This window comes from Misgurnus anguillicaudatus, chromosome 2 (genome assembly GCF_027580225.2).
Source record: "Misgurnus anguillicaudatus chromosome 2, ASM2758022v2, whole genome shotgun sequence".
NCBI lineage: Eukaryota > Metazoa > Chordata > Actinopteri > Cypriniformes > Cobitidae > Misgurnus > Misgurnus anguillicaudatus.
Window position 1 is genome coordinate 3,990,790 of NC_073338.2, and position 12,350 is coordinate 4,003,139.

The following is a 12,350-nucleotide window of genomic DNA, read 5'->3' on the forward strand; positions in this document are numbered from 1 at the left end:
GAGATTGATTCACAACTACAATTACTGCAATCTTGCAGTCTACCTGATGCATTTAGTGCATGTCACATGGTATATTTCTGAGAAGTCAGAAAGCACATTCTTAATAAATGTTTTTAACATTTTAATAACTTTGTAATTAATTTAATGTGTATTTTATTGTTAGGACAACATCCCGACTATGACCATAGTTAATCAAACATGTCATATTGTTTGACTCATATTTGAAGATATTGGTAAGTGCCCTGAACAACATGATCTCACAAAGTTCCGTGGGATAGTCACGGAATTTTGTGCTAATTTTTCCGTGGCACTCCCACGGATCTACGCATTTTTCCGTGGCCCTGCTACGGACTGTCTTTTTCGTGGCATTCTCACGGATTGGTTACTCAACTGCTTTTTCCTATTTTCAAACCATTAGGGTTAGATTTGGTGTTTGCGTTAATATGTCACTTTAACTATTAGTTTATACTATTTTTTCTGCTTTATTCTTTTATATTTTCTAAACTTTAAACAATTGTTGCCTGGCGTTGGGGTTAGAGTTGGGTTTGGGTAGGGATGTCATTTCATGTAAATCTAACCCTAAACCGAAACGAAAATGGCAAGAAAATAGGACAAAACAGTTGAGCAACCAATCCGTGAGAACGCCACGAAAAAGACAGTCCGCAGCAGGGCCACGGAAAAACGCGGAGATCCGTGAGAACGCCACGGAAAAATGAGCACAAAACTCCGCGACCACGCCACGGAAATTCGTGAGGTCAGGTTGGCCCTGAAACTCCAGGTAATTACTGTATGTTAGATTGGTCTGTTTTCCAGCAGTCCTTTGGGTGCACACGGTTTACATAAAAATGAGGAAACAAATGGGTTTGAGGCTCACAATATGTTGTTACCATGTAATGAGCTCTTATTATTCATCTATGCCTATGAAAATACTGTTTTTTATTTTATGGCACATTTAAAGCAGTTAACACATTCTATATTTGTCTAGTTTGCATAAGCTCTATCAGTTACATTTTGACAGTTTTGTGGCAATAAAAAAATCTTTGAATGTGAGAACCAGATTGCTAAAGCAATAATAATAAACTGTAATGACAATGTAAGCTTTGTACTTGAAAATTTAAATACAACTTTTTATGTTTTGTTTTCCTTAATGTTTTTGCTGTTCCCTTAATTAGGTGATAACTTAGGTGAAAAGGGGTTAGATGTTTTTTACACTGGGCATATTTGCTGCAGTCTATATGCGAGTACGATCATTCCCAGTGCCCCCCGCTGTGTTGGTCTAGTTTTGCAATCACTTGATTTTATCGAACACCAGTGTACTTGAGTTCACCTTACATCATATAGTGCACACATACAAAAGGATTCAAAACAATGTGACTCAGGATATACTTTGTTTTTCTTGTCTTTTGGTGTTATTATGCACAGCAGAGTGAGCTAAAGTTGCATATAGGTGCATCGCAATTCATTAGTTTAGTTTATGTTACTCTTTTGCCAAACAGCCTGCACTGAATGATTGCTCAAAGTGAGTTGTTAATTATGACACAGAGAGACTTTATGACGAACCATAAATCCAGGATACAGAGGCTCATTGAATGTTGTGTTGACTGTGTGTATGTGTGTGAGTGTTTGTGTATCAGAGACGCTGTAGAAGGACAGAGTTCCTGCTGACCAGTCCAGATAAACTCCTACTCTGTTAGACAGAGGTGAAGGTGGAGGTATGCTCTGGATTTTATTATTGTGCCAGATGCAAAATCCATTGACATTGCAGAAGAGACTCCAGGACTTTTCATCAAGCCCAAACAAACTGTTACTCCCTTCTTTTCTGCTGGTGTCTTTATATGTCACTGCTATACGAGTCCACTCATCCCATTTAACCTCCCAGTAACAGCGTCCAGTCAGACTCTCTCGACACAAAACCTGAGGAACACCTTCAAATCTCTCTTCATGTTTAGGTTTCATCTGCTTCTCTTTCACATAAGTGACCTTTTTATAATCCTCAGACAAAAAGAGACGATTGTTTGCTGTGTTTGGATCCAGTGTGAGATCACAAGCATCTGAAAACAATATGAGAGCATGAGAAGACATTAAAACATTAAACTAACTTAATATACATATGTGATAGTAAGAGCCTACATTTTCGTAGTCCTGGTGTAATCCTGCAAGGTTCTCCATGTTCCAAACTAAAAACAAAAGTCACACATTATTGACAGTTGCAATATAAATTGCCTGTTCAAACTGAGCTGCTTTGGTCTTTCAGAACTTGACAGAAATTAGAATGAATAATTAACATATAATTTGAAAAAAGCTCATAAACAAAACATCTCAGGTTACATATGTAACCCCAAACAAGATCCACCTCAGTGAATAACCCTTATGAAAATAAGCTAGGTAGATCAGCCTGCTTTCCCAGCAAACAGAGAAAAGTTCTAAGAACGTTCCCTGAAAGTTCTAGCCTGATGCTGTCATACTCAATTCTAGTCAGAATTTGAGTTTGATACAGCTCCATTGGGCTATGATTATGGGGCGTGTTTCAACCAAACCAGGACAAAAAACATTGTTGCACTCAATTGGATAGACCTACAACCAATCTGGGCAACCAAGTGTGTGACGTATGTTGAAATGGCGACTGTCCTTTTGCAGTCCTGAACTGCTAGTTATTTCGCTACAATGAGACTAAAACACTATTCGGACGGGATTAGTTTTCCAAACGATGTTTGAGTTTCAACATGTCCCCACAACGTCTGCGATTTTATGTACCAATTCAGATGGGATTAAAATTCTTATGCTATTCCAAAGATGGGAGTATCTGTTTCATGCGTTTGGGTGTTGCAGAAGATCACGTGCTTTGGATACGCGTGTTTGAAATTTTTTATATTTTGCTTTAAATGTAAAATTATTACAGACCATGTTATTTCTGAATTTAAATTTTACAAACCAAAATAACTTATACAAATCCTACTAAAGTAGCCTACATGTGATATGTAACTGGCTGCTTATAATAATCCCAAAGAAATTAACAAATCATGATTAATAACCATTTATTATCTTTATAAATTAATATTCCCATTCCGGAGTTGAACAAAATAAGGTTTATTGACTTACCTTATACCAGTGCTTCTCAAATAGTGGGGCGGGACCCCCAGGGGGGGCTCGAAGCGACACCAGGGGGGGGCGCACGAGACCCCGGGGAAAATACTTTTTCAGGAAGTGATTTTTTTGCACCATCACTTAAAGGCATTACACCTCAATCACGCTGATAAGCCGCTTGAGTTTTTTATTATTATTTATTGATTATATTTAATTTAATTTTTCAGTATCAAATGGTCAAAAAATATTATACTTTAAATAAGGATTGATTTTTTTATTTTAAGCAAATTGATGCATTTTAAGTCTTTTCTGTTACAGACTAATAAAGTTAATAAAGTTAATAAAGTTATTCTTTGTTGTAAGTTGATCGATATTTCTTTTTTTTTGTGTTTTCTTTAATGTTAATAAGGATACAATCTTTTGCAGATGTGAAATTTTATAGACAAATTATACTATTAACAGTCGCGGCGGCAAAGAGTATAGAAGCCCTTCTATACCTTTTGGCGGCAGAGAGTTGGGGGGGCGCGAAATGTTTACTTCTTCCTAGGGGGGGCGTGACAGAAAATAATTGAGAAGCACTGCCTTATACTGATATTAGTGGTCAGTCTTAACACTGTATGATATTCAGCTCGTCTTGATTTAATTATTTTATTCTGGCGAATGGAAAAAACATCCATATCTGAATGAATGGGACTTAGGAAGTACGATACGCGTGTTAGTAAGACCTTACGGCAGATAATGTTGGCCAAAATAGGAAAAGAACCGCGTTTTCAAAAGATATTGCGGGCAAACACAGACATTTGCATCCGGACGGGAATACATTTCTCAGAGGACCTTTAAAGGCGGAGTCCATGATGTTTGAAAGCCAATGTTGATATTTGAAATCGCCTAAACAAACACGCCCCTACCCCAATAGAATCTGGACCTTCTGTTGATAGACCCGCCCCACACATACGCAACCCGGCATTTGATTTGATTTGATTGGCTATAAGTGTGTTTTGGTAGTCGGCCCGTCTCCTTTTCCAACGCGTTTTTCAAACATCGTGGACTCCGCCTTTAAGTTTGGCATACATTGTGATTGTACTAAGTCTGAGTTATCGAACGTTCATCGACACCCACTATGTTGACAACATTTAATTCATATCACAACATTGTGAGTTATTTACTTAGTCATAGAGTCAGACTATCTCTTACCATTTGTATGTTAGCCTGATAGGGAACACTGTGCTGTACACACACCCTTGGAGGCTGCATTAACTTCTTTGTGACTTTGAAGCATTAAATCTTCAAAATATACAGTCATGCAGCACATCATTTGAAGTCAATGATCAAGAGTCCAACTAAAACAAACACCGATCACCATCATGGTGACTTTAAATGAAACAAATCATCAACATCTAAACCTAATAAGTGAATTGTGTTTTCTACAACAATATTTTTAGAGAACCTTCAGAAATAATGTTTTATAGCAGTTTAAAATAATTAAATGCAGTGTTTCCTTATCATTTACATAACAAGCAAACAAGTCAATATAGAAAACAGTTGTTTTGAACATTGTGTGAACATTAAAACATGTTATTTTCATAATGTTTGAAAATGGTAGAATGTAACATTCCTCGAACGTTCAGACAACACAAAAACGTTCTCAGAGCATCAAGAAAACCAATCACTTTTTATGTTTGCAAAACGTTTTTGAGAAACATTGGGAACTTTCAGGGAACGTTCTTAGAACTTTTCTCTGTTAGCTGGGTTATGATCTATAGTTTTGATGTCCTGAAGTGACAAGCAACAGGAAACATGAACTGATAGGCTCTTTAAGAAACTCATCTGCTGAAAAAATGATGTGCTTGTAACGGCAGGAAAAACAAATTGGTTTCCTGAGGTTGACAACGTGTGTCGCTCCAGACAGAAGAGGCAGCAACACAGGCGTCTCCACGAGCCTGTGAGTTTAGGCATTCATCGTCAAAACCTTGTGACCATGACATGCAAAAATGGGACCCAATGTGAGAACCAGGCTCTGTCCACATAGAGAGGGTACAAAAAGTTTTTAACACAGGTGATTTTAAAAGATAAAAGCAATATCCATTTCACCCAGAATATAAGACATAAAGAGATGTTCATCTGCCTTTGTCATCGAAGACTTGGGTCTTGAACTGCGAGACACGCAAACATTGTCTGACTTGTCAAACAATGATGCAACCGGTCAGGGCAGGAGGGGTCAACATGCAGACTCCCAAATCTCTCCTGGATGCAGCAGAGACAGAGGGTTGATAAGAAGCTGAAGCCATCTCAAGTGCTTCAACTAACTCCATCTGCGAGCCCCGCCACCAAACATGTCACACCGCCTCAGCGGGCACAGGCTTTGAGCCGTGAAGCATGCGAACATTGCTCAAAAGCAGCTCTCTTGAAAGGTGAAGAGTGCTGGATGCCACTAATGAAGGCAGAGATGAGGATGAACCTGTCTCAAACCTCTTTGCGATATCCATTTGCAACCTCGCCAACTGCAAATTCCATGCAGTCTTGGCAGCATCGGGGCCGGAGCCATGGGTAATGCACAGGCTTCTCCTCGGAGGATGAACAGCGGGACCACAGTACGTGAACCGGCAACCTCACACAATCAGCCCTCTCAAGAGCTAAGTGTGCATGCTTTGCCCCAGAAATATAAAGCTTGTATCCCCACCTGCTTAACACTCATCACGTCCACCTCCTTAGAGGAGGACAGATGTAAAGCATGGCTCCTGCTCTAGTCAGAAGAAGCCATGTTGCGAGCTTCCGAATCCAAAGACAGTGTGCTGTAACCATGGGAGAAAGTAGAAAAGGTGAGATCCACCTGTGATGCGTTTCTGCGCAAGCTCCTCTCCCAAACCACTGGACCAACATACACATAATGCACTTGCTTAAAGCTATGGTCTACGATTTCAAAGATTGTTCATTATTAATAACCTCGTTTAGATGCTGGTTATGGTTCTACGGTAAAATCCTAACAATAAGCGTACATTGGTCAACTGCTCTCATCCAATCCCCGCTCCACTTGAAACTCCACCTTGCGCTCGCGTCTCCACCCCATCGCACCCCACCCGCCCCCTTCCTGCGACATGAAATTTCTGACAGTGTATGGTAGCTAGCAAAGTAGCAACAGCTTCTTTGCATCAGACTTTTTGTTGAGCAGGTTAGCATTTATTTATACTTTTATGACGTGAGGGGTTACATAAATATCTTTTTATCAGTCTGACAACGTGCTCATGCTGCCGGTTGGCATTGGAATGTTAGCCGTTTAGCATCGCCTATCACGGGTCAAAGTAATTATATTTCTTGAAGTGCTTGAATATATTTCAATAGGCCTAGCGGGTTTCTGTTCGAGCCGATCGGAATTTGAACAAGATGCGCTGTGTGCTGCTAAAACAATTACTCAAAACCTTAGCAATACTAACTAATAATTATTGTGCAATTAATGTGCTAGGTAACGTTAGCACTTTTGACCAGGGGAAACGAGGCCAACGTATGCTAAACGTTGTTGTGAAAGTAAATAACGTCAATCAGTCATAATTGTAAGTGTTCATTTCTTCAAGGCTTTATGTGTTCACTGCTTTTAGCTAAATCTCGGTAAATCTCTGTTCCGATGTTTACTACCATAGCTTGACTGAGTGACGTTGTTCAGGTCGTTTCCCAGTGGGAGGGGTGTGTGTGGAGGGACGGGATGAGTTTTTTAAAACTTTCCAACAGTCTCAAACTTTCTCGACCAATTTTCAACATCGTAGACTACAGCTTTAAGGTACAGAAGCTAAAGCTGGCTTTGGACTGATTCCACATACGTGAGCATCACTACAGTGGCGCTGCGTGAGTGCTTCAATAGAAAACAAAAATACATCAAAAAAATACAAATGTGTAGCTTTATAACAATAACACAGTAAGTAAACATACATGCTTGCACATTTTTTATACATTGCTTGCACATATATTTTATACTTTTATTCAATAAAGTTCGTATATGCTTTTTTTGTTCTTGACATAGTTTGTTAAAGTGTCTCATTGCAAATATTTAAGGTTTTTTATTGTGTTCAGCTTACTTTAGTTTCTCGAGTGTACACTTGGGATCATTAAGTCTCTGAGAGAGCATCTGAAGTCCTGAGTGTTGTGGGTGATTGTAGCTCAGATCCAGCTCTCTCAGGTGTGATGATGGGTTTGAACTCAGAGCTGAAGCCAAATAACAACAACCTTCATCTGTCACCATACAACCTGACAATCTACAGAGAGAAACAATAACATGTCAGTTCATACTCTTTAGTTATAAATCAGTAAATCAGTATCTAGAAATAAATACGTCAGTATCTCTAGTTCACAGTCTGGACTCTTAAGAGCATCAGCGATGAGCTTCACTCCTGAATCCTGCAGGTCATTGTTACTCAGGTCCAGATCTCTCAGAAGACAAGATGAGGATTGTAGACATGAAGATAAACTTTCACAACACTCAGCAGTCAGATTACAGTCAGCAAGTCTGAAAGAAAAACAAAATCAGTTATAATGGTTTTACATGACATTATTTTAAAGTGCCAGACAGATCGAAAATTACCTGTACTGCAGTGTGTCATGTAGCTGTCCATTAATGTAAACAATGTGCAAAATAGTGCACGAGAAATAAAGTTATTGGCTTCTTAAGTAGGGAGTCGACTCTGAACATCAAGAATCTCCCGCCTGTTGTCTGTCTACGTATGAATACTTCGCATAATCTCCGCCTACAGTACAAAAACCCTGACCTGCCCACAGACACTTTCGCTAGTTAGTATGTTAACATCATGTCGAGAAGACACTGAGTTTTGAGCTGTAAGGCAAGTTTGTGTTGTTATCACTACATTTTTAAGGCAGGTTTTCAAACACTTGATGTCTTGTCAGTAAGTCATGTTGGCACTAGGTCAATACATGTTGCACTTGTTGGACTGTGCAGAAACTGTGTCAGTTGACCAATCAGAGCAAAATAGGCTACCGAAAGGTGGGGTTAAGGCAGACAAAATTTTTAAACGGCTTCACACAAATTGTTTGGGGATCTCTAAGAAATGGGGCTAATATTAAATTTATATTTTGAGAAAATAACAGTGTTTTTTGACCTTGCATGCATTTAAACCGGTTTTTGAGGACTTCTTAACTATATTAGGAAGCTTAAAATTTTGATCTGAATGGGACTTTAACCATCACACATTATAATAAATTTAGAAGGATATAATCTAATCTAAAGGTCGAATGCATTAACTGAGTACTGACATAGCTCTTGTGCAATTGCTGACAGCTGGTATGAGTCTTCTTCTCCCCTCCTGTGTTGTGTTGTATTTCTTCAGATTCAGCTCATCCAGCACCTCCTCTGACATCTGAAGCATGTAGGCTATTGCTGAACAGTGAGCAGCAGAGAGTTTCTTCTCTGATTGTTTGTCTGATCTCACAAACTTCTCAATCTCTCTGTACAGAGTCTGATCATTCACTTCAAGAAGACACAGAAACAGATTGATAGATCTGTCAGTTGATAGATGATCATGTTTAATTTTATCTTTAATGTACTGTGTGACTTCTCCGATGGTCTCTAAACTGTTCTTTGTGTGTGTCAGGAGATCCTGTAAGAGTTTCTGATTGGACTCCAGTGAGATGCCCAGCAGGAATCGCAGGAAAAGATCCAGATGTCCTGTTTTACTCTGAAGAGCTTTATCTACAGCACCTTTAAGCAAGTCCTGTACTGAAGCAAAATGTTTCAGAGTCTCCATTGTTGTACTCATGTGATAGTGAAACACATAAAGAGCAGCAAGAAACTCCTGAAAGCTGAGATGTATGAAGCAGTAGATTTTCCTCTGATGTATCCCAGATTCCTCCCTTAAGATCTCAGTACAGATCCCAGAATACACTGAGGCGTCAGTGATGTCTATGCCAGACTCTCTCACCTCCTCCTCATAAAACATCACATTACCCTTCATCAGCTGTTCAAAAGCCAGTTTAGACAGTTTGACAATCATTTCTCTGTTGGACTGCAAGAGTTTCTCTGGATCTCTCTCATCATACTTCTCATTCTTCATATTCATCTGAATCAGCAGGAAGTGGATGTACATTTCAGTCAGAGTTTTTGGGATTTCTGCTCTCTCATTGTCTTGTTTCAGGATGTTTTGAAGCACAGTGGATGAGATCCAACAGAAGACTGGTATGTGACACATGATGTGGAGACTTCTTGATCTTCTAATGTGTGAGATGATTCTGCTGGCTTGATGTTCATCACTGATGCTCTTCCTGAAATATTCCTCCTTCTGAGCGTCATTGAATCCCTGGATTTCTGTCAGACGGTGGATGTATTTAGATGGGATCTGATTGGCTGCTGCTGGTCTGGAGGTGATCCAGATGAGAGCAGAGGGAAGTAGATCTCCTTTCATGAGATTTGATATTAACACAGGCACTGATGAAGTCTCTGTCCCATCAGAAACTTTCTCAGCATCTGAAAACATCAGTGTCATTCTGTTTTCATCCAGACCATCAAAGATGAACACAATTTTACACTCATCATAAATCTTTGGGTCCAGATCTTGAAGTTCAGGATGAAAGTCAAGCAGAAGTTTGTGAAGACTGTACTGATTATCTTGAATCAAGTTCAGCTCTCGAAATGGAAGCACAAACATGAAATCTACATCCTTATTGGCTGTTCCCTCGGCCCAATCCAGAATGAACTTCTGTACAGAGACGGTTTTTCCAATTCCAGCGACGCCTTTAGTAAGAACGCTCTTGATTTTGTCTTTTCTTTTCTCTGTTTTATGTTCTGGTTCAGGTAAGGGTATAAAGATGTCATTGCAGTAGATTGTTGTGTCTTGTAAGTGTTGTGTTCTGGTGTTTTTCTCCATGTGTAAAACCTCATGTTCTTCATTCACTCCTTCACTTTCTCCCTCTATGATGTACAGTTGTGTGTAAATCCTCTTTAAGAGGGTTTGATTCTCTTGTTGTTTGATTCCCTCAAATAAACTCTCATATTTGTTCTTCATGATGGTTTTGTGTTGGTCTTTGACTCTCTGCAGGACATCATCTACTGGTTTATGAGAATTCTGATGCAGGTCTTCAGATTCATTCAGCAAGTTTGGTTCTGTGGAGAGCTGCCTGGGGTCAGAGGTCACTGCTTCATCACTGAAACCAGGCGGCAGATAAAGGGAGTTTTCACTCTTCATAGACACACAGCTAGGTCCTGGTGAAGCTGAGTTGGTTTTCCTTTTAAGACTCATTTTTGAGATTTTGGTCCCTCTTCGCCTTATAGCAATGAGTTTTTTAAGGGAGTTCTGCTCTTCTTTTCATCTGTAGAAAGAGGCAGCTACAGTATTAGACCTGCACATACATATACACATCTACAGATACTTACTATAACTTAACAGGTAACCTGCAATGCAATTGTAACAACACCAAAGGCATGGGTTTAAATCTGCATAACGGCTGATCAATATTTACACATAATTGCACTCTTTCTTGAATACAGACACTAGTCATCAGACACCTAATATCTGAGCATACACGGTTGATCTAATTCTTTTTTTAAAGGGTTAGTTTTGTATTTTTAAGGTGGAAAACCAAAAAGATCTGGAAAAGCAGATGAATGTGATATTTAGTATCAATACTATTGTATATCCCCAGAATAATTAATAAAGTGGTGTATTTTCACAAAAAAGTGTCCTTTGTGTCCAGTGAAGAATTTCATATTCCTCCATATACTGTATATGGTACATAAATGTTGTTCATAATGTCACCAGAGTTGTTTTGAATTGTATACGGAGTCAATCAAATATAATATGAAAACATTATTTCAGGTGCCAACTTAAGTCACGTTACAAAAGTGTCAGGAATTGGGATGAAAGGCGCGGAACACGAAGGAGGATGCAGATGCAGGTTACGAACAAAAATGACATTTATTTAAATAAATAACATCAAACAAAACACGAGCAAACCAACAGACAAGTAAAACTGGAACAAAACAGAACACGGAGTACAACTGACATGTAACAGGCGACGATGAACCGGTGAGTGAATGACAGAAAACAAGGGTATAAATACACAGACAATCAAACAAGGAACAGGTGTAATGAGTTAATGTAATCAGTCAATGAAATCCAGGTGACAAGGATCAGAGACAAACACAAAACATGACACGGATCAAACCGTGACATAAGCCCCCCCATAAGGAGTGGCTCCCAGACACTCCACCATGACACAAAAACACAAGTCCAGGTGGGCGGATCTGGGGGAGGGTCTGAGGGCTCAGAAGCCCAGGCGGAACCGGCAGAGCGGAAGTCCAGGGCGGGTCCATCCACAACGGACCACCATCGCTGGAATAAACAGCGCTCTTCTTCGGCCATCTTGGGCCAGGCAGAGAGTTCAACCACAGAGGAACTGACTTGGAAGGTTCGACCATCACAGGAACCGACGTAGAAGATTCGACCATTACAGGAGCCGACTCGGAAGACTCAACACACACAGGAATCAACCCAGAAGGCTCGACCGCTACAGGAACCGACGTAGAAGGTTCAACCGTCACGGGAACTGACCTTGTCCCCACCGTTGCATAACCCGCTGCATCCATGTATGACCGGTTCATCTGTCGGGAATCGGGACGAAAGGCGCGGAACACGAAGGAGGATGCAGATGCAGGTTACGAATAAAAATGACAATTATTTAAATAAATAACATCAAACAAAACACGAGCAAACCAACAGGCAAGTAAAACTGGAACAAAACAGAACACGGAGCACAACTGACAGGTAACAGGCGACGATGAACCGGTGAGTGAATGACAGAAAACAAGGGTATAAATACACAGACAATCAAACAAGGAACAGGTAATGAGTTAATGTAATCAGTCAATGAAAGTCCAGGTGACAAGGATCAGAGACAAACACAAAACATGACACGGATCAAACCGTGACAAAAAGCATAATTAAGAGAAAAATTAACTAAATACATATGGCTTTAAACAGGCATGTTTTATAGTTATATAAATTATATAGCTTTATTATAATTGTAGCATGTTTCGGTCGGAGATTAACATTATAATAAGCTTCATAATGTAAGTTTATGTACCGTGAGACATGATCCTGCTGCTGAATGTCACTTTGTCTGAATTTTATTTTTAGTGTAACCTGTTTGACCCGTTTCTAACAAAAACATGCTTATTTCCCTGTTCATTCTTGTCAGAGAAACTCAACAAGATTTACAGGCAACAAACCTCCAATGATTACCTTTAGTTACTGCCTTACAAAGTCTGATTA

At 39.6% G+C, this 12,350-nt stretch overlaps 1 protein-coding gene across 2 annotated transcripts; it reads right to left on the reverse strand.

Annotated features, from left to right (window-relative positions):
• Nucleotides 1-426: 426 nt before the first annotated feature.
• On the reverse strand, nucleotides 427-12,350 carry LOC129441500 (NLR family CARD domain-containing protein 3-like). Of its 2 annotated transcripts, XM_073871758.1 has the most exons (6): nucleotides 12,163-12,350; nucleotides 8,341-10,389; nucleotides 7,406-7,579; nucleotides 7,152-7,328; nucleotides 2,131-2,177; nucleotides 427-2,051 (listed from the first exon to the last, which is right to left on the reverse strand). In XM_073871758.1, exons 2-6 carry the CDS (start codon nucleotides 10,317-10,319, stop codon nucleotides 1,528-1,530), a joined length of 2,901 nt encoding a protein of 966 aa, XP_073727859.1. In that variant the 5' UTR covers nucleotides 10,320-10,389; nucleotides 12,163-12,350; the 3' UTR covers nucleotides 427-1,527. The 2 variants fall into 2 exon arrangements, with proteins under 2 accessions (XP_073727859.1, XP_073727860.1); XM_073871759.1 differs by lacking the exons at nucleotides 427-2,051; nucleotides 2,131-2,177 and adding an exon at nucleotides 6,156-6,928 and having other exon boundaries at nucleotides 12,163-12,347.